At 52.9% G+C, this 27,540-nt stretch overlaps 1 protein-coding gene across 3 annotated transcripts; it reads left to right on the top strand.

Moving 5' to 3' along the window:
- Positions 1-331: 331 nt before the first annotated feature.
- Positions 332-27,317, top strand: SMG5 (SMG5 nonsense mediated mRNA decay factor). Of its 3 annotated transcripts, none has more exons than XM_069576525.1 (22): positions 332-584; positions 4,143-4,241; positions 4,765-4,888; positions 5,486-5,642; positions 7,519-7,608; positions 8,795-8,884; positions 9,575-9,653; positions 13,320-13,445; positions 13,551-13,619; positions 14,080-14,288; positions 14,840-14,977; positions 15,118-15,717; positions 17,195-17,370; positions 18,537-18,612; positions 19,043-19,218; positions 20,227-20,385; positions 23,235-23,294; positions 23,629-23,788; positions 24,177-24,267; positions 25,088-25,162; positions 25,584-25,722; positions 25,889-27,317. In XM_069576525.1, exons 1-22 carry the CDS (start codon positions 511-513, stop codon positions 25,970-25,972), a joined length of 3,051 nt encoding a protein of 1,016 aa, XP_069432626.1. In that variant the 5' UTR covers positions 332-510; the 3' UTR covers positions 25,973-27,317. The 3 variants fall into 3 exon arrangements, with proteins under 3 accessions (XP_069432626.1, XP_069432634.1, XP_069432643.1); XM_069576542.1 differs by lacking the exon at positions 332-584 and adding an exon at positions 832-855; XM_069576533.1 differs by lacking the exons at positions 25,088-25,162; positions 25,584-25,722; positions 25,889-27,317 and adding an exon at positions 24,863-25,081 and having other exon boundaries at positions 350-584.
- Positions 27,318-27,540: the final 223 nt, after the last annotated feature.

Raw genomic sequence — 27,540 nt, 5'->3', positions numbered from 1 at the left:
ATAGGGAAAAGGGGAGCATTTGAGTCATTCTATCCAGCAATCTGAAAGAGGCTCGGCTCAAACGGATGGGCCAAATGACCACTGTCGGACAAAGCAAAGTCATGCTCCTAGCTGTGAGCCCATCTGCCCAGATCCAGCTTAGCCTCAGCACCCTCGCCGCAGAGGCCACTGCTTGTTGTCTGGCAGCTGTGTCAATAAAGTTTCTCGCAAGGGCTCACCGAAGCCGGAAAGAGGCGAGGCTGCCCAGAGTTAGTTCTGGCAACTTCCCGGGAGGGAAAAAGAGTTTCGCGAGATTTGGTAGCGGCAGGCCACTGGCCCGCCACCTGCAGCTGCTATCGCGAGATTTGGCAGGCGGAGGAGGAGCTGTCGCGGTCAGCCGCCTCACAGCGATGGCGGCCGAGCAGGGCCGGCGGCGGTGGCGGCTGCGGCTACGGCCGGAGACAGCAGTGGTGGCAGTAGCGGTGGGTGGCCGGGGCCTGTGACCGGGAGCCGCCCCTGGGCCCGGGCATCATGAGCCAAGGCCCCCCCACAGGGGAGAGCAGCGAGCCCGAAGCAAAGGTCCTCCACACTAAGCGGCTTTACCGGTGAGAGGGGCCGCGGCGTGAGTGCAGCCGCCAAGGGAAGTGGGGGACAGCGAGAGGCGGGGCCTCCCGGACGGGCGGGCTCCGGTGCCGCGCAGGGGTATGGATGAGGGAAGAGGGTGCAATTTTGGAGGGAGCAAAGGGGGCGGGGCCGCGTAACCCGGGATTGAGCTGAAAGAAGGAATTGGGTGGGTGGGAGGTTGGGAGGGAAGCACGTGGAGGGAATCTCTTCTGCAGTGGGCTTGGGACGGGCACCGAGCTTTACGGATTTGGGGTAAGAAGGTGGAAATTGGGGACTGCGGGGGTTGAGAAGGTGAGGGTGGGGTTACAGATGGGAGAAAAACCCGGAAGGGAATAGTGCTTAGAACCCTGTAAGGATTTACAGGGAAGAGCCCTGGACTGAAATCAAGAGAGGTCTTTGCTTTGCCGTTCACTGTGTGACCTTGGGCCTTAGTCTTCTCATCCTTAAAAGGAGAGATCTGGATTTGATAGGCATTTAGGTCTCAGCGCTCCAAGTTTTGGGAATCTGAATGAAAATAAAGAGGCTGTAAGATTATTTGTGTTAGACTGGAAGGGAGGTGAAGGACTTTGAGTCCAGAGTTTTCGTAGGTCATCGGAGCCCATTTCCAGGCATCTGGGGACTCCTGAGCCCTGCTTTCCTTCCAGCCTCATGACTGCAGTTTCTTGCCAGGCAACTCCATTCCTGGTTTCTCATTTCCACAGTGCCACTCAGGCTTCTTAACATCTTCATTCAGCCTTTCAGCCCTCTGTTGGGAACAGGCCGGGGTGAACATTTCCCGCTGAGTGGAGGATATTTTTGTGTGGGGCAGCTAGAACATGGGTTCTGGATGTGGATCAAAAATAGAATGACACATAGAGACCAAATTGAGTTTTCCACTTTCTACTAGGAAGTTAAGAGTTTGGGGTTTTCATTTGGCTAAGGCTCTGAAACCAGAGGTGTTTGCATGAGAAGACTACCGGCAGAGCCACAGGCCCCATCTTGGCAGTGAAAGAGTCAAGAGCATGCTGTCTTTTCCTCCCTTGTGTAGGCATCCTGCCTGGTCTGGCTTCCTAAGCCAGGAGGCCAGGGGAGTATCGGCTGCTCCAAAAATAGAAACGTGATCCAAGCCCTCAGCCTCTGGGCTCCCACTGTGGGCTGCCCCAAGCAGTCTCCAGGCGGGTGAAGAGACTGGGGTGGCACGTGTGCCTCGTCATGCTGCCGAGTGTCAGTGCTGCCTGTCAGACAGAGCGTGGGCAGTGTCTGCGAGATTCCTCACTTGTCTCCAGTTTTCGGAAATGGCTTTGGTCATCCTTCTTATCATTCTCAAATCTTGTTTTTTCTCAAGCCACTGCCCTCACAGAACTGACTGGCTTCAGCTGATATGTTTGCATGTGTGGCTCACATGTATGCACAGGGGTCTCTCTGCCGGTGATTGTGCATTGTTAGCATTGGGTAGGGTGGAAACTTGAGGCAGCACATCTCTTTCTGTCGTTTATTATAGCAGTGGTGATTGGTGGGAAGAACTGGGGGAAGAAGGTTTGATTTCTCCGCCCAAGGTAAATATGTTGTCGGGCTATGAAACTGGCATTGGAGCTTCTGTAAATTTGGGAAATTCCCACAGTCTGTTTATAGAAATGAAATTCTGAAATCTTTGAAACCCCTCAGAAAAGGCAGCTGGAAAAGCGATGCTGAAAGGGATGTAAGCACCGATTATTAATAATTAGGCAAATTTTAACAACTTAAAAAAATTTTTTAAACATGTTTTTCTTTTTTAACACTGTACTTCACCTAAGATTACAGTAGTAAATGAGACACAAGACTGGTTGTTGCAGTTTTTGTTCTAAATGAGATTACAGTTTAATGGAGGAGCTTATGGTCTGATGGGAAATGTAGAAGAAAGTGTGGAGTCCTCTGAGGTTTAAGAGTTTGCAATTAGAACTCCCTGGAGTAGTGGTTACTAACCTTTTTGAACTGAGAATCTTAAGGAAGGCTGTGGAGCCTGTCCATGAAAACAACGCCCTCCCACCCCACCACCCCAGATCTGTGCATGGCCCTTTCCTGGGGACTAAACTGGCATATCACTGATGGCAGCCTGGTGCTGCCTTTGGCATTGAGGGCCTGGCTGGCTAAAAGAGCTTGTCTTCCATCTCTCGGCAGCCCAGGAGGTGTTTGGAGAAATGCTGGGCTCTTAAGATTGTCTTTGAGAAGGCCTTGATTACCATCCCGCCCACTCAGCTGGGTGTTGGTGATCACTTCCTAAGTACAGGACAGCTTTTAGGGGTACCAACTGAGCCACCACAAGATGCTAGCCTGCTGTGGCCCACTTTTTCCTGGCCCAGGAGCACATTTCAGTATTCTGAATCAGTTTTGGACTATTTTAGGAATTGTAACTCACTATTTTTCGGTTGTTTTATGTCCAAGAGCAGTGCCTGATTCATCTGTTCTCACAGCTGCTGTCTGTCATCCTCTGGGTTTTTCCCTTCCAGAGATGATACTTACTTAGGTACCTCTTGGCCATCCATTGCAGAGTTGCCCTGAACTTTTCTCTTAAGGCCTGGAATATCCTCCTCAGGATGAAGACCGATACTTACTAAACACTTATTGTGTACAAGGCATTGTTATGAATGCTTTATGTATTAATTAATTTAACCTGCACAAAATAAATGATGTTACTAAACCCATTTTATAGATGAGAGAACTGAGATAAAGAAGTTAAATACCTGACCCAGGACTGTATAGCTGGTAGGAAGGAGAGCTAGGATTTGAACCCAGGCCGTCTGATTCTAGAGACTATACTCTATATTAAAACAACTGTTTCCTTCAGCAGAATCCAGGAGACCTTAAGAACTTCAGGGACACTCTCATTCCCCTTTCTCTTACCCCATTATTGCAGAACGGAATTTTATGTTAGGAATGCTTTTCCTTTATGTCTGATAATAAGTCAGCCTTTTAATAATAATAATTCATTTCACCAATATATATATCAGATGCTCACTATATACCAATGCTGTATTTAAATTATTTCATTTGCTCTTCACAACAGCCCTTTGAGGTAACTACTCTTGTCTCCATTTTTATAAATTGGTAACTAAGCCTTAAAGAGGTTAGGTCATTTCACCCAAAATTATAGAGTTAGTAAGACACAGCCAGATTCAAACCCTAGATTTTCTGCCTGGCATCAGAGCCTGTGCTCTTTCCATTGAGAGAGCCTGCCTTCCCATGTCAGAGTTTCTCTACCTTGGCAGTGTTGACAGCATGACAGTTGTGATGGTGGACTGTCCCAGGTATTGTGGGTGTCTAGCAGCACACACTAAATGCCAGTAGCAGCGCCTCTCCTTCCCCTCCCCAGGGTTGTGACAATCAAAAATGTCTTCAGCATTGCCAGACATCTTCTGAGGGGGCGGTTGTATCAAGATGGAGGCTCTGTTCATCGTGTTTTGAATGGAGCTCAACCTGCAGCCATTTGGTTTCCCTGCCCCTAATTCTGTAGGTTTTCCTATGAGATTAGTATATGGACCAGATGCATGGCTCAAGGGCTGTTTGCCTATAATTCCCTGCAGGGCTGTGGTGGAGGCTGTGCATCGACTTGACCTCATCCTTTGCAACAAAACCGCTTATCAAGAAGTGTTCAAACCGGAGAACATTAGCCTGAGGAACAAGTAAGCTGAGACTCTATAACCTACACATCCTTAGAGTTTCTCTTTTCCTCTCCCCCTGAAACTCTGTCATACATATACATGTTCTCTCTTACCTCCTGACTTCATGGTACGTAAATGGTCTGTGACATCTCTGGCCTTCCTAAGAGGGAGAGGGGATCCCTCACGTTCTGCAGCTTCTGTATGTAACAGACTGGTGCCATTAGAGTGGTGTTTGAGTTGGGGGAATTGACTGTACTGCATAAGGAAGGAAAGAAAGAGGTACAGAGGCCGAGTGGAAAGGAGAGAACGGTGCAAGGGAAGAAGGTGAAGACTGAAGATTCTTACTGCTCCCGCCTGTATCTTTTGGGGCTCCACTGCCTTCTAGGACTGCTTGTCTTGTGTCCTACTGAGTGAGCCTGGATGTCTAATGGGAGACACAGACGTCTGTCAGTTGGGGTGTTGGCAGGTGCCTTCTTGCCCTCAGTTCTTGTGTCCCCCACGAAGGGATGGCCAGTCCCTCTCATGCTTCTCTACATCCTCATAGGCTGCGTGAGCTCTGCGTCAAGCTTATGTTCCTGCACCCAGTGGACTATGGGAGGAAGGCTGAGGAGCTACTGTGGAGAAAGGTATACTACGAAGTTATCCAGCTTATCAAGACTAACAAAAAGGTAAGTGGAGGGCTTCTCTGGTGGCTCAGACAGTAAATCGGCCTGCAGTGCAGGAGACCTGGGTTGGATCCCTGAGTTGGGAAGAGTCCCCTGGAGAAAGGAATGGTTACCCACTCTAGTATTCTGGCCTAGAGAATTCCATGGACAGGAGCCTGGCAGACTACAGTCCGTGGGGTCAAAAAGAGTCAGACACAATTGAGCAACTTTTGCTTTTCAAGAGGAGGTCGTAGAGCTTGGAAAGAAGTTGGTCTAAAGAGGGGAAGCTAAGGAATGAAAAGACAGCTAAGCAACTGGCCCAGAGCATGGCTGTAGGTAGGGATATCAAGGAAGAGATAGAAGGGAGGGAGGGAGTCATGTAGAATTAGGATTAGGAGAGGAGGGGAGCCTGACCCCAGGTAGGAGACCAGAGAAGGAGATCTAAGGGTATAGGGGTGACTCGTGAGTAAGAGGAGAGGTGGATAAAGTTCCAGACTTTATCTAGTTTCTAGAGCCAAAAAGATATGTTTATTTCTTCAGTGAGATAAATATGATTAGGGACAGGGGAGCAGAGCTCTGATCTTGCTGCCTAACTGGCCCCTTCTTTTTCCCTATCTCCAGCATATCCACAGCCGGAGTACCTTGGAATGTGCCTACAGGACGCACCTGGTTGCTGGGATCGGCTTCTACCAGCATCTCCTTCTCTACATCCAGTCTCACTACCAGCTGGAACTGCAGTGCTGCATCGACTGGACCCACGTCACCGACCCCCTCATAGGTCAGTGAGATCTGAAAGGTGGGCCGGAGGAGCGAGCTGGGTTGCTTCTACTTTGGCCTTCTTATCCCTCAGTAGCTATGTACCTTGTGACCCAGCCAAGCTGTGAAGATTCTAGAAGACATACAAATGCTTCATGAAATTTGGATTTAACCAAATAAGCATGTGAGTTGGGGTAAAGATCTTAAGGAAAGAGAGAGGCCTCTTTAGTTTGGGGTTATAGACTGGTGTAGAGCCAGTGGGAGGGATGGAATGATCTAGAGAAAGTCTGGCGCTGGAAGATGATATTGATAGCATTTTTTTTCTCCCAGTTGGATTTGACTGGCACTTTATTTTAACTTTAGAGATTGTTTCCTAGTATTTGATGAAAGGATTAAAGTATTTAGAAATATTGGGAAAATCATGGTCAGCCTTTCAAGATAGTGCAGATCTCTTTTATTTTCTGAGGTACTGGAGCTGTGGTTTACCTCCTTCTCTAGTTGATGGTTTTCTCTTCAGTTTGACTGTCCTTTGGAGCTCCTTCCCTCTTCCTGCTTCCTCCAACTCCCCTTGCTCTTCATACCTCCTGCCCTCCCCTAGCCCCCTTCCCCTCCCCTCACCAGCAGAAAGACGTTCTGGGTCAGAGATGGAGCTTATGTCTATGCCACTGTGTGGCAGCATTCTCTGATCAGAAGGCACTCTCCACTTGAAACACTTAAGAACAAAACAGTGGGGGGTTTCCTGGTGGTCTAGAGGTAAGGCCTCAGCACTTTCACTGCCAGAACCCTGAGTTCAGTCTCTGGTCAGGGAACTAAGAGCCTGCAAGCTGCACGGCCAAAAATAGAGCAAGGTTAACCCAAGACAGAATTCATAGGTGTCAAATGAGGTTGACAGGAGAGTCCATAGCCTGAGTGAGGATGACGAACCCTTATCTCAAAGAATTAATTCCCCAAACAACTTTATCTCCTTATAGATACTTCTCATTCAGCCAACTCAGCAATGCCTCTATAGTAAATATCGGGAAGGGCTTCTCAGAGTGGGAGTTGCTCACCTAGGAGAGTGTCTGCAAAATGGAAGGGATACGTGGATGGTCTCTGGAGCCAGGTTACCATTTGGATCCCAACTCTGTCACTTACCTGTTACGTGACTTTGATTTCTTTACCTGTAAAATGGAAGTAATAAGAGTAACTACTCCTTGGGGTTGCTTTGAGGATCACTTCAGTTGGCCTTGTGGTACACTTAGATCAGTACCTAGCACATAGAACTGCCTCCCAAATAGCTGAAGCTCTTTGCAGTCCCAGGGCTGCCTGGGTAAAGGGAGGGGCGAGAGCCCAGGCGACTGTGCTCTGGCCACCACCTGTCCTCAGCCCAGACAAGGCTCCTCCACAGAGAGGCTCTTCAGCAGGCTGCCTTCTCCATGAGCTCCTCCGCCAGGCAGAAGCCAGGAGCATTTCCTTTGCCCTCATCCATATGCCATTCTTCCTGGGCAAGTTTCCCATCTTTACCCAAACCTTTTACCTTTAGGTGGGGAGTGGCTCCCCAAGGCACCCACAACTATACTTACACTTGACTTCACTTCTTCTTCCTTTCTATTAACCTTCCTGTGATGACCTTTCACATGACCTTTCCCCAGGCAGCTGTCCTAGGTTGAGGACCCTAGACCATCTCTTCCAGTTCCTTCCTATCCAGTGAATGACGCCTACCCAGGAGCCTCTGTGTCCCTACCTCTGTCCACCTGTGAGCCTGTGTCTTGGATGGGCGTCATCTCTGCCCCATAAGGCTGGGCTCCAAAACTAGATCTGGATTCTTGATCTCCATTCTCCACCTAGGAAAGGTGTTTTCCAGAGGTAAGGTCAGAGGAATGGGCTTATAAACCTCTCTCTCTCTCTCTCTTTCTCAGGATGCAAGAAGCCAGTGTCTGCCTCAGGGAAGGAGATGGATTGGGCACAGATGGCATGCCACCGATGTCTAGTGTACCTGGGGGATTTGTGTAAGAATCAGAACCTTTCGTTTTTCTCTGTTTTGGGCTCCAGGACAGGCTCCAGCCGTTCAGATTGTTGGTCCCACCCTTTAAGCGACTGGAGGGCAGGAGGAGGAGTTTGAGCTCTGATAACTTTTCCCCTCCAGTCTGTTCAGTGTTTCTTTCTCTTCACTGTTCTTCCATGAGTCAAAGGATGAGTGAATGCAAGAAGGGAAAAATGTCTTTGTGCTTTAAGAAAGTCAGGATGATAACCTGGTTTTAGTAGTAAGTTTGGAAGGTTTTAATTTGATGTCCCTCTCTTTTGGAGTTTTCTTTTCATACATTCCTAGGGGAATTATGGTTAGACCTCAGGGAGGACTTACCTACCTGAAGTATGTTTCTCAGAATGGAAAAGGACTCCTGCTCTATGCCCCCTGAGTCACTAATCTTGATGGATAAAGACCTCTAGTCCTGTTAGGCTCCTGGTGTGTGGCTTTTGGATGCATTCTCTGTAGTAGACCTGAGGCGCCTCTCCCTGCCCTTACCCCACTCCTGCACCCTTTACAGGTAGGGGCCACAGGGAGAATCGGGCTTCCCAGGCGGTAAAGGATCCGTCTGACCGCGCAAGAGATACAGGAGGCATGGATTCAGTTCCTGTGTCGAGAAGGGAGGAGAAAATGGCAACCCACTCCAGTATTCTTTTCTGGAAAATTTCCATAGACAGAGGAGCCTGGTGGGCTGTAGTCCATAGGGTTGAAAAAAGTAGAACATGAGTGAGCAGACACAGGCGCGTGTGGACACACACATACACAGAATCAGCTGTTTCACAGTAGATTGACCTAGTGTCATTAGTAATGTCTTCTCTCTAGAACTGAGCAGTTGAATTCCAGAACCAAATAAGAGAAGTTATTTCAAGCATTAATATATGCTGTAGCTCCCCTTCCTTGGGAAGAGATAATCAAGAAGAGCCTCTTTACAAACATTAAATATTCTTTACATTTTGGACCTACCAGCAAGGAAGAAAGAGTTGAACAATTTGCCCATAGTCATGTAGACTTCCAAATGTGCCAGAGACCCAGACAGCCTGCCTTCTAGCTCAGGTATCTTCCTCCCAGGCTCCTATTACAGCTCTCTAGAGTGGACTTCCAGACTAGGGGAGGTATTTTCTGAAGCATGGAATTACCGTATTTCTTTTCTTCCTCCCCCTCTCTTACAGCACGGTATCAGAATGAACTAGCTGGCGTAGACACTGAGCTGCTAGCTGAGAGATTTTACTACCAAGCCCTGTCAGTAGCTCCTCAGATTGGTAAGTGGACCCCCCCACTGGGGCCTCCCAACCCAGCAGCATTTTCTAAGAGGAAAACAGTGTTGAGATGGCAGGCAGGCATACTCACTTCCCCCTAGGTCCTCCTCACTCAGTTCATTCATACTTCACCTTGGTTCTGAATTCTTTCCCAAGTAATGCACACTCAGAAGATGGTGGAAGAGGAAGAGAAATGGGAGAGTCTTGAACTAAGAGGGAAGGAGGCAGAAAAGAAGGGAAAGAAGACGGCTTCCTCATCTCTGGTGTCTGTAGAAAGAGGAGACTGTGCTTTAGCTGCCACTGTGGAGGCACAGTGAGGGAAGAGATGAGGCTAAATTACAGGGAGGGATGGGGACTAGCATGTCAGAAGGAGAGCTCAGAGGCAAGAGACTGAGCCAAGGTGAGAGGGTTCCAGGAACTGAGTCAGTGTTGGAAGAGCCGCAGCTGCTGTTGGAGTGGCACCCATCAATGCTGAATCCCTGAGGGCCAGGTGGGATTAGACTGACAGGACATGAGTCTGGAATCAGTGACCCTCTGCAGGAACAAGGTTAGCTGCTGATCTCCCGAGAGACCAGTGTCTCCTGCAGAGCCACTGTTCTCCACATGAGTTCTCTGATGCTTAGCATGGGTTGGGCCTGGCAGCTTTCGGTGAGTGTTGTGGCCACAGACTGTGTGACTCTTCTTTCTCTCCAGGAATGCCCTTCAACCAGCTGGGCACCCTTGCAGGCAGCAAGTACTATAATGTGGAAGCCATGTATTGCTACCTGCGCTGGTGAGTATTTGGCAGCTCTTTTCCCAGCTTTCACATCTGCCCAGTTCCTGCTTTGTTTTCTCTCTTTCCGTTCTCCCTTCTCTAGCTCCTGAGTAAGATAGATGGGAGAATGGTGAGATTAGGGTGCCCTCCTCAGGGACCCTGCTTCCTGGCAGCCCTGCTGCTTTTCGCACAGCCGCCTGGATTTGTAGGCACTTGGGCAGCTAATGTAGCTGTCTGCTATCATGAAATCTAACAGGATAGCTACCTTCCTGAAGAAAGAGATAAATTGGATAGAGTTGGTAAAATCGTACCAAAGTAACCTCTGACAAGAACTTCAAAATTGTCTTATTTCTTAGAATTAAACAACAACAACAACAACAAAACACAATTTTTTCAGGGCACCCAAAGTTGGTTAGACTTAGTTTACTAAGTCACCATAACCAAATGGACATGAGACTGATAGGTAAATGAGAAAGCCTTTGATTAAATTTTAGTGAGACATAAACTGCCAGGAAACTCACTGTTGCCACCTAATCAGGGCCAGAGTCTACTTGAGAAGCCAAATCATTCTCAGTAGTTACATAGTGAATTGGCTTTCAAAGCCCAAAGGGAGTAAGGTGGTCTTATAGGTTAAATGATAAACTACTGAAGTGTAAATTATGATACCTAATTCTGCCGTAGAATTCCAGGCTGTGGTCCTTGATTCACCTGGTCAAGGAAACCTATTTTCAGTATCAATAAATATTTGCCCTTATCTAGATCAGTACAGACTGGCCTCCCATCCACTGTATTTTTATTTTTATTTTTTAAAACTGAAGTATAGTTGATTTACAATGTTGCATTAGTTTCTGCTATACAACAAAGTGATTCGGTTATACATACCTTTTTAAAACTTTATGTTTGGTTGCTCTGGGTCTGTTGCCACGTGCAGGCTTTCCCTAGTCGCAGTGCCTGGACTGTTCGTTGCGGTGGCTTCTCCGGCTGTGGAGCACAGGCTCTCGGTGTGTGGGCTCAGTAGTTGCAGCCTGTGGGCTCAGTAGGCGTGACTCCTGGACCCTAGAGTGTGTGAGCTTCAGTAGTTGTGGCTCTCAGGCTCTCGGTGTGTGGGCTCCGCAGTTGTGGCACGGGGCGTACTTGCTCTGAAGCGTGTGGAATCTTCCTGGACCAGGGATCACACCCCGTGTCCTCTGCGTTGGCAGGCAGATTGCTATCCACGGTACCACCAGGGAAGTCCGGTCTTACAGGCTTTTCCATCATGATTTACCACAGGATGGATGTTGAGTATAGTTGCCTGTGCTGCACAGCAGGACCTGTTTCTTCATTCTAGATGTATTAGTTTGCACCTGCTAACCCCAAACTCCAATCCACCCCTCCCCCGCCTTTCCGTGGGCAACCACAGTTCTGCTCTCCAGGTCTGTGAGTCTGTTTCTGTTTCATAGGTAAGTTCATCTGTGGCATATTTTAGACTCCACGTACAGGTGACATCCTGTGGTATTTGTCTTCTTCTGACTGACTTCACTCAGCATGGTCATCTCTGGTTCCCTCCATGTTGCTGCACATGGCGTTATTTCGTTCTTTTTTATGGCTGAGTAGCAGGCCGTTACATAGCACAGTAGGCGTGCGCCTGTCTCCATTCGTCCAGCTGTAGATGGATGTTTACGTTGCTTCCATGACTCGGCTGTTGTAAACAGTGCTGCTATGGCTCCAGAGGTGAAGAACGCCCCTGCCAATGAAGGAGAAGTAAGAGATGTGGGTTTGATCCCTGGATCAACAAGATCCCCTGGAGAAAGGCATGACAACCCACTCCAGTATTCTTGCGTTTTTTTGGTGAATCCCACGGACAGAGGAACCTGGCAGACTACAGTGCGTAGGGTTCCGCAGAGTTAAGCATAGCCAGAACAACCTAGTACGCGCACGTGAGCACAGGGGTGCATGTGTCTGCCTGAGTTATTGTTTGTCTGGGTATACACCCAGGAGTGGGATTGCAGGATCATAAGGCAACTCTGTTTTTAGTGTTTTGAGGAATCCTATACTATTTTCCATAATGGCTGCACCAGTTTACATTTCCACCAACAGTGTAACGGGGTTAGCTTTCTTCCACCTTCTCCCGCATTTATCATTTGTGTGTTTATTCTTCCATATGATTACCAGGTTTCTGACCTCCCATTGCGTCTTTCCCATTCCTTGTATGCCTTCCAGGGAATGCCCCCTTACTTGTCCTGGATCCCGTATCACATTCGTAATTATGATTTAGGGTGAGTCACTTGCAAAGAGAGCCATGTACCTCCAGGTTTGGGAGGTGCCCACTAAGGTCCTCTACTGTGCTTAAACAATTCTGTCTCATGTTTCGTGGGCTGGGCACTTGCCTAGGCTCAGTCTGGGTGTCCTGGTGGCACTGTCTAGGGTCAGGCAGTGGTGTTCGGCTGCTCTGGTGTCTGATGTGTCTGGAGAACTGGCTTATCTGGACCCCTTTCCCTCTCCTTTTAGTCTTGGGGCCTCTCCATGTGGTGTCTTCCTCAAGGTAGATGGACTTCTTACATCGTGGCTCAGGACTCCCAACAGCGAATAATGACCCAAGAAACCTGAAACTAGGGTCCGCCCGTCTCTTACGGCCTGGGCCTGGAAACTGGTGGCGTCACTGCCACAGTGCTTTCTCGGCCACAGCGTTTCAGTGGCCGTGGTCTCCCACCCCCGCCCCCTGCCAGGGTTGAAAGGAAGGTGACGTAGAACCCACTTCTCAGTGGGAGGCATATAAGAAAGTTTATAGCTGTATTTAATTCACCTCTAATGTGTATTTCTTCTTTTCTATACCTTGCTTTTTATAGTTAAAAGATGTATCAGGGACTTCCCTGGTGGTCCAGTGACACAGAATCAACCTCTATTTGGGGAACTAAGATCCCACATGCCGTGGGGCATGACCAGAGGAAAAAAATAAAATAATAAAAAATTTAAAAAGACATTTTAAAAAGTATGGCATGCTGTTAGTCTTTGTGGTGGGGCAGATTGGGCTGGAGATGGGGCTGCACTGTGTTCAGCTGCGTGGCCTTTGCACTATACTCGACCTCTCGGGCTTCATCCCCTTGTCTATAATGGGCAGTAGTAGGGTGCAGTGCCTGACAGTGGGGTGCTCAGTACATATTTGCATTTGGGTGAATATTGTGAAGATTGACGAGAATAGAATACGTAAACATCCTTAATGCTTGTTAGATGCCGCCTGTTAAGTGCTCTGCTTTTAAAAAGATGAAAAGTAGTGTATTTCAGCAATGGTGACTAAGTTATGTTTGTAACATTGAATGGGATTAATTGTCCCATATCTGGATGCAGAGGAGATACAGATGTCATCATTACTCTGATTAATCTGAAAGTTGTATGTGTGTGTTTTTGTTAGGAAAGATAGTTCTCACCCTCAGTCTGTACGTGAAAGAGGCGGCTGGGGGCCGCCTGTATCTACTAGAAACAGTGCTCCTGGGACATCCCAGATGGCCCAGTGGCTGAGACTCCACACTTAATGCAGGGGTCCCTGCTCGGGGAACTAGATCTCACACGCCACAACTAAGACCTGGCACAGCCAAGTACAGAAACAAATATTTAAAAGAAAAGCAGTGCTTTCTAAATCCCTGGGAGACTGATGCTTCCCCTGTCCTCCTCTGCCAAGACTCAGTAGCTCACCTCTGTCTCCTTCAGCATTCAGTCGGAAGTGTCCTTTGAGGGGGCCTATGGAAACCTCAAGCGGCTGTATGACAAGGCAGCGAAAATGTACCACCAGCTGAAGAAGTGTGAGACTCGGAAACTCTCTCCCAGCAAGAAGCGGTGAGTGGGGCCTGTGGGAAGAGGGGGGTCTTCTGCAGTTTGTACAGTAGGACCACAGGGACTCTGGAGCTGTTCGCCATCTACCTTGGGCTCCTCTCATTTCAGATGTAAAGACATTAAGAGGTTGCTGGTGAACTTTATGTATCTGCAAAGCCTCCTGCAGCCCAAAAGCAAGTGAGTAGAAGAGAGTGTGAGCAAGAACTGTGTCCTGGGAGCCCCATCCACAGCGGCTTCTTTATGGCAGGGGACTTGGAGAGGAGGGAGTGGGCTGGTGAATTCTGTCTCTCGATTGGAAATTCTTTAGCTGGTTAGTCCTTTCTCGGCATCCCTCACTGTCTCACCCTAGGTTCCATGCCCATTCTCTGGGTGGCTCACCCTCTGGCAGATTGGGCGCTTACTGGAAGTTGAAGGAATGGCCGAATGGGAAGCCCACCCACATCCCTTCCACTGTATGTGTGCCCTTCCCGTGTTATTCTGTCTGCTTTAGAGATCAGCCAGCACTGAGTCCCCCTCCTCCTCTCTGAAGTCTCCCTTGTAGGATCCCATAGTATTTTCTCTGAATCCTGAACTCCCAGCTCTTTGTGCCTGCCCCAGCCCCCATCACTGACCTCCCATTACTCCTGCGCTTCCACAGCTCCGTGGACTCAGAGCTGACGTCCCTTTGCCAGTCAGTCCTGGAGGACTTCAACCTCTGTCTCTTCTACCTGCCCTCCTCACCCAACCTCAGCCTGGCCAGTGAGGATGAGGAGGAGTATGAGAGTGGATATGCTTTCCTCCCAGACCTTCTCATCTTTCAGATGGTCATCATCTGCCTTATGGGGGTGCACAGCTTGAAGAGAGCAGGTAACTCTCCCTGCGTCCCTCTTTTCTCTCCCCCTGGCTTCTGGGATCCTCACTGCCCTTTTCTGCAGCTCCTTACCCGTAAAGTCGCTCCCACAAGTCGCCCCTTCACTACCTGCGGCACTGGCTGGCTGTGGGAGAGAGCCCTGAAGGAGCTCCTCGTGAACAGACAAGGGCAGCAGCCTGGTCCCACCCCCTCCACCCTCCCACACCCACAGACGCACACAGCCTTGTCTGGGACCTAGGCAGACAGAGTGGTTGAGATGCTTAACTGTTGATCCAGACGGAATTCGGACTTGGTGGCGCTTGGGGAGGGGCCTGCGTGAGCCCGTCAGAGCTGAGGAGGATGAGGTGGGACAAGAGGAAGCAGCTGGCACATTCCACATTACAGGATGGGAGAGCAGAGACCTGAGAAATCTGTTTTTACCTTAGAGAAAGTTTTTAGAGGTGATTAAATCCTTGGGAGAGTTGAGAACAGGTGAGATGGGGTTGGAATCAGTGGTGCTTCCTACTCTCCAGGCCTCAGCCCCTAACACTGGCTTCCCTGGGTTTAGGGTCCAAGCAGTACAGTGCAGCCATCGCCTTCACCCTGGCCCTCTTCTCCCACCTCGTCAATCACGTCAACATCCGGCTGCAGGCTGAGCTGGAAGAGGGCGAGAATCCCGTCCCGGCATTCCAGAGTGATGGCGCAGGTGCAGGGATGGGGGAGGCTGTGGCTGTGGAACGGTTAGCATGGGGTGTGGGGATCATGGGAGGGGGACATAGGTGTGGTGGGGTGAGGGGGCTGTCAACACCTGCCGGTGTCCCAGTGCTGACCATCCTCTTTCCGCAGATGAACTGGAGTCCAAGGAACCCTTGGAGAAGGAGGAGGAGCCGGGTCCTGAGCCGCCTCCTGTAGTACCTCCAGAGGGTGAGGTCAGAAAGAGTCGGAAGTTCTCCCGCCTCTCCTGCCTCCGCCGCCGCCGCCACCCGCCCAAAGCAGGTGATGACAGTGACCTGAGTGAAGGCTTTGACTCGGACTCAAGCCATGACTCGGCCCGGGCCAGTGAGGGCTCGGACAGTGGCTCCGACAAGAGTCTTGAAGGTGGAGGAACAGCTTTTGACGCTGAGACAGATTCAGAAATGAACAGTCAGGAGTCCCGATCAGACCTGGAAGATATGGAGGATGAGGATGGGACACGGTCCCCAGCCCTGGAGCCATCTCGGGCCAGGTCAGAGGCTCCTGAATCCCTCAATGGCCCTCTGGGCCCCAGCGAGGCCAGCATTGCTAGCAATCTACAAGCCATGTCCACCCAGATGTTCCAGACCAAACGCTGCTTCCGACTGGCCCCCACCTTCAGCAACCTGCTCCTCCAGCCCACCACCGAAGCAGCCGCCTCAGCCAGCCTCAGGCGTTGTGTCAACGGGGATGTGGACAGGCCTTCAGAGCCAGGTGTGTGGGCCTCTGTCCGTCGCCCTGCTCTGGTCCACACCTCTGTACTGTCAGCACTTACCTGAGAGAGGCTGCTCTTGTCTCTGAGTACTTCTCATCCCTACCCTTGCTGCCTGGCTTCCAGCCTCTGCCTATAGTGTGGCCCAGGAGCTTTTCCCTGGGGATCCCCTCTCCTGCTCACTTCCTCATTCTCAACTCCCAGCTGATTTTGTGGTCCCATTCCCACCTTGCCCTGTGGGTTTGGGGCTTTCCTCCCCACACAACACTGTAGCAATAACTTCTCCTGTGCTGTCCCAGGTCCTGCCAGGGCTCCTGGAAACTAGAAAAACCAGCACCCACTAGGAGGGCAGGTGGCTTAGAACAAGGCGTTTCTCCTGAGGGCCTTCCCCTGAGGTGCAGAGGGAGCATCTGGTCAGTGGTGGCGAGCGTCTGTGGCGTCTACACTGTGCAAGCACTGGGCTGCACTTTTTAGGGTCTCGGCCTATTTAACTTTCATGGCAGTCTTTTTTTCTTACGAGTTTGTTGTTGTTGTTGTTGTTTAGCTTTTTTGGCCACACCTTGTGACATGTGGGATCTTAGTTCCCTGACCGAGGATTGAACCCGTGCCTCCTACATTGGAAGCACTGAGTCTTTACCACTGGACCCCCAGGGAAATTCCCACGGCAGTCTTGTGGTGGGAGAGTCAGCATCCCTCTTCTAAATGCTGTCCTGCTAAGCTGCTGTGCAGTGCTCCTTTATCCCGGAACATGCTTTCCCTCCCTTGCTCTGAGTGTGTTGCTTGGCTGATTCTCACTCGCCCTCTAGATTTTGGCTTATACGTACTTGGTCTGGGAGTCCTCCAAGGGCTGGCTTCCTGTGGTCTCCTGTAGCTTCTACACCTCCACAGCTTCCAGCGCTTTCCCATTCAAGTGATGCTGTCCGTTGGCTTGTACGTGTGCCCACCAGTACCACGAGCCTTTTGAGGGCAGGGCAGTCCGTGTTTTGTCTGTTGCTGAATCCCCATTACCAAACGCAGGGCTTGGCACAGTGCTGGGACTTAGGAACCACTGAAAGAGTAGAAAAACGCGGAAGCTGACGCTCAGAGGGGGAGTGTGGCCTGCGTCGTGTTCCAACCTGCAGGCTTGCAGAGCCGGGAGCTGAAGTAGTGTTGAATTCTGTACCCTTTGTCACCCTACCGGTGGCTCCTTTCCGACTGCCTGCCCTGCCTTTCGCACAGAATGAGCACATCATAGGTGTCAGTTGAGCGAGTAGCTGTAGATCTCACAAATTAGCTCGTATTTTAAAAGGCACGAGGCTCTTGGCTTAAAAGCACTCAGTGGGCCTAGAGAAGTCAGGCTGGAGTCGCATTCCTCTCTTTTCACATCAGAATTCTTCAGAAGAGTCCAGGCAGGTGGGCGCATGCCCCTCTCAGAGAGCCAAAGTCTGTTGCCGGGTGTCTGCTAGTTGCTCATCCCAGTTCTCTGTCTCCCACTCCCAGCCTCTGAAGAGGGCTCGGAGTCGGAGGGAAGCGAGTCCAGTGGGCGCTCCTTTCGGAATGAGCGGAGCATCCAGGAGAAGCTGCAGGTCTTGATGGCCGAAGGCCTGCTCCCTGCCGTGAAAGTCTTCCTGGACTGGCTGCGGACCAACCCCGACCTCATCATTGTGTGTGCGCAGGTGCGTCACTCCACACCCACTGCCCCCTTTAGCTCTCAGGGTGTGAGGGGGGGGCTGGGCCAGCCACAGTGGGGCGTGGGAATCCCCTCAGCTGGGCTGGGAAAGACAAAAGTTATCGTGAAGCACCTAGCTTCACGTGCGCTGGCTCCTAGTGCTTTTTACAGGCCAGGCTTAGGCGTGACCATTGCCCTCAGAGCCTGTGGCCTGGGCTGGGACGCAAGTCCTGTGGACTGGGAAAGTGAGAGAGCTGCTTTTTCGGCTTTGTGTCCCCAGCGCTAGGCGTAATGCCGGCTGTAGTGAGTAATGTTGGTGAAAATACATGTTCAAGGGCTAACTCTGGCAGGTGAACATCAGCACCCAGAGAAAAGAGAGGGCGAAGCGTGGCAACAGGCGAGATGGGACTAGGCGGTGGCGGGGTGCACAGACGAGGTGCAGCTGCTACGGGCAAGGGAATGGCTTAAAAGAGTTCTGCAGCTGGAGTGAGCAGTGTCAGAGGTGGGCTCCCATGCAGGCTGGCTGGGTTGATGGCGGCCTTCTCCTTCCCTTCTCAGGTTCAGAGTCTTCATCTCAAGCCTCTGGTGTTCTGAGGCTTTTCCTCAGTGTGGTTTTATTCCAGAAGCAGACCTGCCTGCTGTGGAAGACCCTTTTCCCTGTCGGTCACCCTCTTCCCTCGAAGAGAGAGTTTAGGTCAGGGCCAGGCACACCCTGGGGCGTGTGCTTGTGCCTGACGACAGCTAGTTAGTCACTGTTAGTCATCGAGGGTGGTGTAGTGAAGATGGCGGCTCAGGCTGCTTCCCCAGAGAGCTGGCCCAGCGCGTGCACCTGGAGGGCTGAAAGGAGGAGTTTGTGCTAGACAGAGAGACACTTCTTCAGTGCTGTAGCTTTTTCCACTACCACGAACCAGAGAGCTGTTCTGTGGTTTCACACCTTGCCTTTTCACGAAGCCTTCACTGCTGATGAAGTCCACTGAAGCATCAGGGTTCCCCTTCTCCATTCCTCCCTGTTTTCCAAGTCCCCTGTAAGCCCCACTTGTGTTCATTTTTTTCTCAACGCTTCTAGGCACGTAACCATAGCCCCAGACCTCCCAGATCCAGTGCTTTTCTTGTTCACTGCCAGCCTCCAGCCCTGCCCCAGCTAAAGGCTTCCTCTTCTGTCTCTCTCTCAAGAGCTCTCAAAGTCTGTGGAACCGCCTGTCTGTGTTGCTGAACCTGTTGCCAGCTGCTGGCGAACTCCAAGAATCTGGTGAGTGAGTCCCTGGCACTGCCCTCCCTTCCCCTCTCCCTCGCTGGCCCACGGACTCCCCCACCCCCATCCTGGTAACCTGGTGCTTAGGGTAAGGAGGTTAACGCGATTCACTGCGTCACCTCCCTAACACACAGCAGTCATTGTGGTCTGGGCTTCTCTCGTTCCCTGCCCTGACGCTGCCCCACTGTGGGCAGGTGGCCTGGGCCACCAGGGAGTGTGCTTGCAGAGCGGTTCCAGCCCTTCCAGTTCTGGTCTCTTAAAGCTCTGCCTGATGGCCCTCTGGACCATCTCTCCTTTCTTCGCATCTTTCCCCACCTTCTGTCCAAGGAGTATATCCTGCCCGGGAGTTCCCAATGGGAAGCACTGTGTCCCTCTGACTGGGGGCTTCCACAGCGCAGGGGTCTCATGTGTCCTGTTTTCTCCCCAGGCCTGGCCCTGTGTGCTGAGGTCCAGGAGCTTCTTGAAGGTTGTGAACTGCCTGACCTCCCATCTAGCCTGCTGCTCCCAGAGGACACGGCACTTCGCAACCTGCCTCCCCTCCGGGCGGCCCACAGACGCTTTAGCTTTGATACAGCTCGGCTCTTGCTCAGCACCTTAGAGGAGGTGAGGCTGTCACTCCCTGTGCCACAGGCTTTGTCTTTGAAGACTCGGTAACAAAGCAGGAGCTCAGGCTGGGGGTGGGGGTGGGGGGCAGGTTGGCGCCCCTTCCATCCAGACACCGAGCATGTCCCTGGCTGCAGGTCTGAGTCCTTTTTCACTCAGTGAACCATCTGGGCTTCCTGTCACTCTTGGAAGGGTGTCCATCCAGTGTCTCCCCTTGTAGAACAAGCCATCTTCCCCTCCCCCCACCTTTTGGAGAGGACAAAACAAGTAAATTACTAGGGCTTTAAAATCTCTGTTGCTGTCTTTTCTCTTCTGAGCCCAGCCTCCTCTAAGCTGACTAGCAAACAGAGAAAGTTGGAGCTGGAAGGGAATGTGCTGCCCATTTAGTCCAGTGACTTTCACCCTTGAATCTGTGTCACCACATGGGCCGTCTGGGGGCAGCAGAGGGAAGCCAAGTGGACTGGCGTACCAGCACCATGCACACAGGCGCACACACACACACAGCACACACAGCCCCTTTGGCTTCTCCTTCTCCAGCCAGAGCAGGTTGGCTTTATACTCTGTTTTATATTTTAGCACTTAGATTAAGATTTTTGTTTGGTTGGGAGAGAAGGGTTTTGCTGACCAAGAACACAAGTGGAAATGGTGACGTAGTTTGTCTTCTCGCTGTACACGTTAGGATCGGGCCCTAGAGGAGAGAGATGCGTGAGAACCCAGGTCTCGTGTCTCCAGCAGGTGGCCTTGTCGCTCGCTCTCTCCTCCGCCCTGAGTCCTGCTTCCCCAGTCCTCAGAGTCTCCTCCCCCTACGTGATCACTCTCTTTCTGGTAGCTACAGGTCTGGGCCTCGCTGCTCCTCTTCTCCCTTCACCCCAAGCCTTTGCAGGGAGCCCGTGTTGCTGAGGGGGCTGGACTGGCGGAGGGCGGGGAGGGGAGGAGGAAGGAGCCTGGGCGGGGGCAGGTGAGCCTGGAGGACCCTGCTCAGCCAGGCTGGCTCCCGTGTCTCCACAGACAGTCGTGCGGATCTGCTGCATACGCAGCTTTGGCCACTTCGTTGCCCGCCTGCAAGGCAGTATCCTGCAGTTCAACGCAGAGGTCGGCATCTTTGTCAGCATCGCCCAGTCTGAGCAGGAGAGCCTGCTGCAGCAGGCCCAGGCCCAGTTCCGCATGGTGAGTCAGGCTGCCCCTCCCTGTCCGCTCTGCTCCCACGGGCTCACTGAGAAACCATGGCCAGAGGCTCAGGCATCCTGGGGCCTTTGACTGAAGAACCTGGTTGCTGGGGTCAGGGCAGGGGAGACCGAGCCTAGGGGGACCAGAGGGCAGGCAGAGAACTAGGGCAGATAGGGGGTGAGAGGGGCTGTGAGAGGGGCTGTGAGCAGGGGCAGCCTGGCACCGCCGCTGTGTCTAGACTGACTGGGGGATGAGGGCCATTTCTGTCACCCCCCAGTCTGAATTGAACAAGTCACTTAACCTTGCTAAGCCTGTTTCCTCACCAGTTACATAGGAATAGTAGAATCAGCGTTACGGGGTTGTGGTGACTAAGGCGTGGTAGTGAATGTCAGGCACTTTGCATGTTGTGTTATGCAGTGTGTGTGTGCTCAGCAGATGCTCCTTGACTGAGGTTCCCGCCTCAAACACCGTGCAGGAACCTCCCATCCCACAGGAGCCCCAGGGTAGGAGGCAGCCTGTGTGACTTCTTTTCCATTCAGTCATTCATTCTACAGATACTCACTGAGAATCTGCTTTGTATCAGTAGTCTAGGCCTGGGGGTTACAGCTGTGACGAGACAGGCCTGTGTCTTGTGGCGCTGATGCTTTGTGAGCAGCCGTCCGGGCTCTGCAGTGGGGCCTGCACAGCCCGGGCGTGTTGTCCTCCCCCGGCTCAGTGGCACCGGCACATTTGGGGTGGTGGTGTCTGGCGCAGCAAACACAGCCCGTGTGTCTTGGCGAGCCCAGGAGTTCTTCCTCATCTTAAGCCAGTCTCCTCCCCCATGTTCTTCCTTTCCCCAACCACAGGCTCCCCCACCTCTGAGCACCCCCTTCCTGCAGATGGGAAGGAGCACTGGCTCCCCAGAAACTCCCTTCCTTGCTGTGTTAAAAGCAAGCACATTTTGTTAAAAACTAACCTTTTGTGTTAAGACTTTTATTCCTATTCCATGGGGGGAAACAAGGGGGGTTACAAAAATAATTATGGGGAAGTTACACAGCATCAGAAAATGTAGAGTGTTTTGCAGGCATTTCCTTTGGCCTAGAACTCCTGAAGACTCCTCCTGGGGGGCGGGGAATACTTGAGAGCCCCTCTGGTGTGCTGCTGGACACCACAGGCCACTCTGGAGCCAGGCCACACTGCCTGCTGGGACTGCATCCTGCTCCATGCGAGGCAGCGTTTCCACCCCGAGGGGCTCAGCCCCCAGGGGTGGCAGCAGTGCACTCCTTGTCATATTGCCACCTCCCATCACTTATCGAGTTTTCCATGTGCAGCGCTGCCTTGCATGTGACATCTCAGGTGCTTGCATCCTCATTTATAGGCAAGGAAGCACAGAATGTCAGGGGGAGGTATGGGCGGCTGAGCCAGGGCCCTGGAATCGGAAGGCCTGGCTCCTGTCCTTGTTCTGAGCTGCTCTGGGAGCTCAGCTTCTCCACAGGCCAGGGGGCCGCTGCTCCTCTCCAGGCTCTAGTGTCTGCTTGGGTTAGGGATCCCCTCGTTCCCCATCTCCCGGTCTCCTGGCCCCCTTCTTTCCTTCTCTACCGGCGTTTCTCAAAGGGGACACTCTGGAGGGGAAAGAGGTGGACACTTCCTACCGATAGTATAATTACCAAAACTAAGAAATTAGGATTGGTGCAGCACTATCAACTACAAGCTTTATTCAGATTTCAGTAGTTTTCCTACAAATCTCTTTTTTTTCCCCATGAGGATCCCACGTTACATTTGATTATTAACGTCTCCTCAGTCTTTCCTTGTCTTTTATGATCTTGACACGTCTAAAGAGTACTGGTCAGCTGCTCTGTGGAGTGACCCTCACGTGGCTTTGTCTGGCATCTTCTCATGATCAGGAGGAGGCTTACATCCCAGGTTACTATTTTAAATCCTCACTCTGATGATGCCAGTTTGTTCATCAAAGAGTCTTTAGTGGTTCCCCATGTCTTCTAGGATAAGTCCCCATCCTTAATTTCATCTTTAGACCATGTTCATCTAGAAGACAAAGGAAGACCATCGCAGGCTTCTAGTCAGGGCCCTGGTGGACCACAGATGGTTTTCGAAAGATTTCCTTGGTTGTCAGCAGAGAAAATGGGTTGGAGGCAGAGAGCAGAAAGAAGGTGGTTTTAATAGTCAAGGTGGGGGGTACTGGCTTAGGCCAGGGTTGTGCTTTGAAAATAGAAGGATGCAAAGGGATGTGAGTGACTTTTCTTTTTTTTTTTTAAGGAGGTACAGTCGACAGGACTGGGAGGCTGATAACTTCTGGGGCTGAGAGAGAGGAAAAAGTTGAAGCTGGTTAGCTTTCTGACTTGACAGATGGTGGTTTATTTAGCAAGCTGGGGAACATGGGAGGATTAGAAGCAGCTTTGGAGAAGCAGATTGGGCTGTTGAGTAGGCAGTTGGGTACATACATCTCGAACTCAGGAGTGGTGAGGTCTGGGCTGCAACTGTAGATTTTGGAAGAAGTCTGCAAGTGGATGGCGACAGAAAGTGAAGGGTTCGTGTTCCCTGGAATGGATGGTGTTCCCTGGGAGGAGGGGCGGATGAGGCGGGCAGAGGTGAGACCAGACAGGTGCTGGCCCTGCCTTTTCCCCCTGGGGGTGAGCGCTGCTCACGGGAGGTGTTCGGAGTGCACCAGAGTGGCATTTTGGCTCCCACGCCTACCTTCCCCTCACTTAGCGGGAGCGATAGAGAGTTGACTTATATAAGGCTGTACCTATTTCAGACCCGATCCCTGTTGGAGTTCTTGATCCCTGGAGAAAGGAATATTCCCCCAATGCTTTGTCCCAAGCTTAACACCTGTCTCTTTCTCCCCTTTGTAGGCACAGGAGGAAGCTCGGCGGAACAGGCTGATGAGAGACATGGCCCAGCTACGACTTCAGGTAGGAAGCCAGGGCCCAGCACTGCTTCTGCTCTTGATCCGTTGCCGCCTGAAGCCCCCGCTCCGCCCGCTGTGGCCCTCCATCTGGCCCTGACTACCCTCACGGCCTCACAGACTGCCCTCCACTGCTGGCTCGTCACTGAGCCTTTGTGCTCCCCTTCCGCTTTCACTCCTCTTCTCCCTCTCTCCCTCCTAACCCGTGCTCCCAGCTGCGTTTCCTCCGAGCCCTTCGTAGAGATGGCAGCAGGAGGAGTCCCGTGAGAGCCTTGGGACGCCTTCCACCCCCGCCCGGCCCACACGCAGCGCCCCGCCCCGACCCCGCCTTCTCTCAACAGCTCGAGGTCTCTCAGCTGGAAGGGAGCCTGCAGCAGCCCAAGGCACAGTCAGCAATGTCTCCCTACCTCGTCCCCGACACCCAGGCCCTCTGCCACCACCTCCCTGTCATCCGCCAGCTGGCCACCAGTGGCCGCTTCATCGTCATCATCCCGAGGACAGGTGAGTGTCTTGGAGAGGTCGGGGCACATGGCTGAAAGAGAATCTGGCTGGGGGTCGAGAGACCCTTACTTGGCCCCAGTTCACACACAGTGGCCTGGGTCAAGTCCAGCCACCTCTCTCAACTTCGGTCATGTCATCTGTGAAGGGGGCATGACCATCTCTGTCAAACCCTGACTCACAAGGAGGTTGGGAGAAGCAGGTGAGAAAACGTGAGGGAAAGCAGTTGGTAAGCTGCCAGGTGCATTGTTGGCAGGAGGTCAGTCAGGCCTTAGGGCTCCTGGGGGCTGCAGTGTGTCCTGGAGCGAGCGCGGGTGCTTCTGCAGAGCCCACGTCACAGCAGCCGGGGCTCATCTGTTTTGTCCTCCCCCACCCTCACCGTGTCCGCCAGTGATCGATGGCCTGGATTTGCTGAAGAAGGAGCACCCCGGGGCCCGGGATGGGATCCGATATCTGGAGGCAGAGTTTAAAAAAGGGAACAGGTGAGTGCAGGCCTGGCTGGACCTGTCCTGAGCCCAGGTCAGCACAGACGCCTGTGTGTTCCTTGTGTAAGACACATGCTCGTGGTCCCTGCTCACAGTTGGCTCACGGCCTGGGGAAGGAGGCCGAGGATATAATTATTAGTCGGGGGTTAGGTGCTGAAATGAACAATGATTGGAGGAGCCAGGAGCCCTGTTGGGGAGCACTGGCCTGCTGTCCATCTGCCTCTGGGGCAAACATGGCATCAGTGTCAGTGGGGAGAGGGGAGCAAGCCCCCAACTCAAGCCTTGGGCGCTTTTGCAGGAGTTTCTCCTGCTTTAGGTGATCAGGTTGACCAGGGGCTTCCCACAGTTCAGGGGGGTTGGGTGGCAGCATATAGGTGCTCAGCCCAGCACAGGCCCTTCTGCCTTTGGGGCCAGAAGAGGACTAGGCACTGGGTGTTGGGAGGAGGGAGAAAGCTCCCTGCTGTCTGCTGGCTGGCCCACCCTCCTCTGCATCTGCCCTTGCCTGGCCAGGAAGCCACACAAAGCCCTCTTGTTTGGACCTTGTCTCCAGAAGTACTGACTTGAAAAGCATCTGCTGCTTCTCCCCACCCAGCTCCTCCCCAGGGAGGAACCAAAGAAGTGATGTTATCAGGAGGAGGAACAAGCAGGGCTCAACAGCTGGGGAGCCACTTAGAATGGCTCCAGATGGACCTGCGACGTGGGAGACGCCCCTTCCCCTCCCGTGACACGGGGTCTCTGCCACAAGGGCCCACTTTGTGTGAGCTGGGCACCCCCCCACCCCTGCCCCTACCCCTGCCACTCTCCCGTCTCCCTGCAGGTACATTCGCTGCCAGAGAGAGGCAGGGAAGAGCTTCGAGCGGCATAAGCTGAAGAGGCAGGATGCCGATGCCTGGTAACATTTCTGTCTACACCCCTGGAACCCCAGATACGCTGCCTGCCCTGCTCCTCTGCGGGCATGCCCCAGGAGAGAGAGACAGGGCCAGGGAATCCAGGCACAGGCAGCAGGACCAGCCTGGGGCCAGGCGCCTCTGTGGCTCTCACCCTAGAGGGAGTGAGAAGTCACCCCAGCTCTGGAGGCCCTGTGGCCCTGAGGCCCTTGGGTGCAGGGCCCTCCCTCACCGTATCTTTGCGTGGTTCCTGGAGCTCATCCTCCAGGCCAGCTCCCAGAACCCACTGCTCCGAGCTGCCTGCTAGCTCTTGCTGTCTCCTGGGCCCCTCCCCATCCCAGCTTCCCCTCTGCCCTGGGGATCTGGTATTCAGGTTGTGCTAATGCTGGGACTTGGCCCTCCTTCCCCCTCCCCTCCCCACTCCAGGACACTCTATAAGATCCTGGACAGCTGCAAACAGCTGACTCTGGCCCAGGGGGCAGGTGAGGAGGACCCGAGCGGCATGGTGACCATCATCACAGGCCTTCCACTGGATAACCCTAGCACGCTCTCAGGCCCTATGCAGGTGGGTCACGGGCTGATGTTCGGGGAAGAGGTACCGGAGTCGACTCCCTCAGACCAGACAGCTGTCCTTTTCCTCTTCCACCACCCCTTCCCCAGCCCCTCAACGGCTTGACCCATAATTTAGGAGGTCAGGCCCTCCTCCATCTTTCCTTCCCCCAATTCCACAGGCAGCCTTGCAGGCCGCTGCACATGCCAGTGTGGACATCAAGAATGTTCTGGACTTCTACAAGCAATGGAAGGAGATTGGCTGAAGCTGAGCCCCAGGCCCTGCAGCGGGGCTGACTCCAGATCTCTCCTGCCCTCCCTGGCAGCCAGGACCACCACCTGTAGTCACCCCACCACACGCAGACTCACGCACGCACACAGGAAGGAAGCCCAGCTGCACAGGGGCTGCAGGGAGGGCCCAGGAGCCAGCTGGGAGGGCGGGGTCCCCCTGTTGCCAAGACGACGTCAGGAAAGCAAGGAAAGTGCTCGGAGCAGGAGAGGCCTGCAGGCCCCTAGCCAGCCTTCCTGCCTCAGCCCCCTGCTTTCCCCAGGGGCAGGCGGCAGGTGCGGTGTCTGTTTCATTGGAGTGGTTCCTGGACCTCTGAGGGGAAGGGACAGCAGAAGGGGCCCTTCCTCACCCCAGGACGCAGGGTGGGTGGTGCCAGGAGTTGGGGCCCTCGGGGCCTGGGGCAGAGTTGGGTAACACCGGGTGTCTGGGTGGTTCTCTGCAGACCCTTCCTCTCCTCAAGGACCGTCTGCCCCTCTCATCCCCCTTTGCAGGGACAGGCAGCTCTGGAGCCCTGGGGACTCATAAGGAAGAGGGGCCTGGGGCTGCTGGCACCGACAGCAGGGCAGGGCTTGGATCCCCTCCTGCTGCGGGGGCCGCACACCGCTGCCCCACTTGTTCCCTGTCTCCCCTCTTCTAGCTTCCAGTGCAGGGAGCAGGCCTGCAGCAGCTGCAGGCAGTCGGGCCTGTGTGCCAGGGAGGGCTCCTGTGCCCACCAGCCCCCGGTCACTGCGCGTTGTGCTCTGGGCTGGGACAGAGTGGGGCGCCAGTAAGAGGAGAGCGGTGCAGAGTTTGAGGCCACCACCCTGCTTACTATCGAGGGAGGGGCCTGAACTCGGATGGGCAGCAGAAAGGAGAGGCCCCTTGAAGTTGTCTGGCTGGGCGCCCTCTGCCCTAGCATGCTTCCCTACTTCTGTTCTTCCCCAGGACTGAAGGCCTAGGGGAGCCAAGCATGGGGCTAGCTTGTGGAGAGCCAAGGCAAGTGTGAGAGCAGAGATCATGAATAGCTCAGGGCTGTGAGTGGAGCCACGGGAGCGGGCCTGCATGAGGGAGGCTTTGGCCAGGATTGCCTCGGCCCCTCCCACCTCGGGCTGCACATGTACCGTGGGCTGGGGGTTGAGGGTTGGGGGTCTCAGCTCTGCTGTTCCCCACCCCAGCGCTAGCCCAGCTTCCCAGGCTGTTCTCAGGGGATAGCAGGCTTCCTGCATCCTTCCTCTAAGAAGGCAAGTCTGGGACAGCCTAGGGGGAGTGGGGTCACTCCCACTTCCAGTCCCTGGCAGAGACTTGAGACTAAAGCATCACTTAATAAAGACCCCCTGAAGCCCTCCCTGCCTCCGGGTGCCTTTCTGTACAGTTTCACTGGGACATGGGAAAGATTACAGGCTGAAATGGCAGTTTGAAAAGGTTTCTATGATGTGGCCCAGTTGAAGCACAAACTCCAGAAGCAGTTTTGACAGCTGTGAAGTTCATTGACTGCATTGAGCTGGTGCCTTCACAAGGGCGACCTGTTAGTCGCTCAGTCGTGTCCACTTCTTGTGACTTCATGGA

Source organism: Ovis canadensis, chromosome 1 (genome assembly GCF_042477335.2).
Source record: "Ovis canadensis isolate MfBH-ARS-UI-01 breed Bighorn chromosome 1, ARS-UI_OviCan_v2, whole genome shotgun sequence".
NCBI lineage: Eukaryota > Metazoa > Chordata > Mammalia > Artiodactyla > Bovidae > Ovis > Ovis canadensis.
This window is presented reverse-complemented; position numbering and strand designations above follow the sequence as displayed.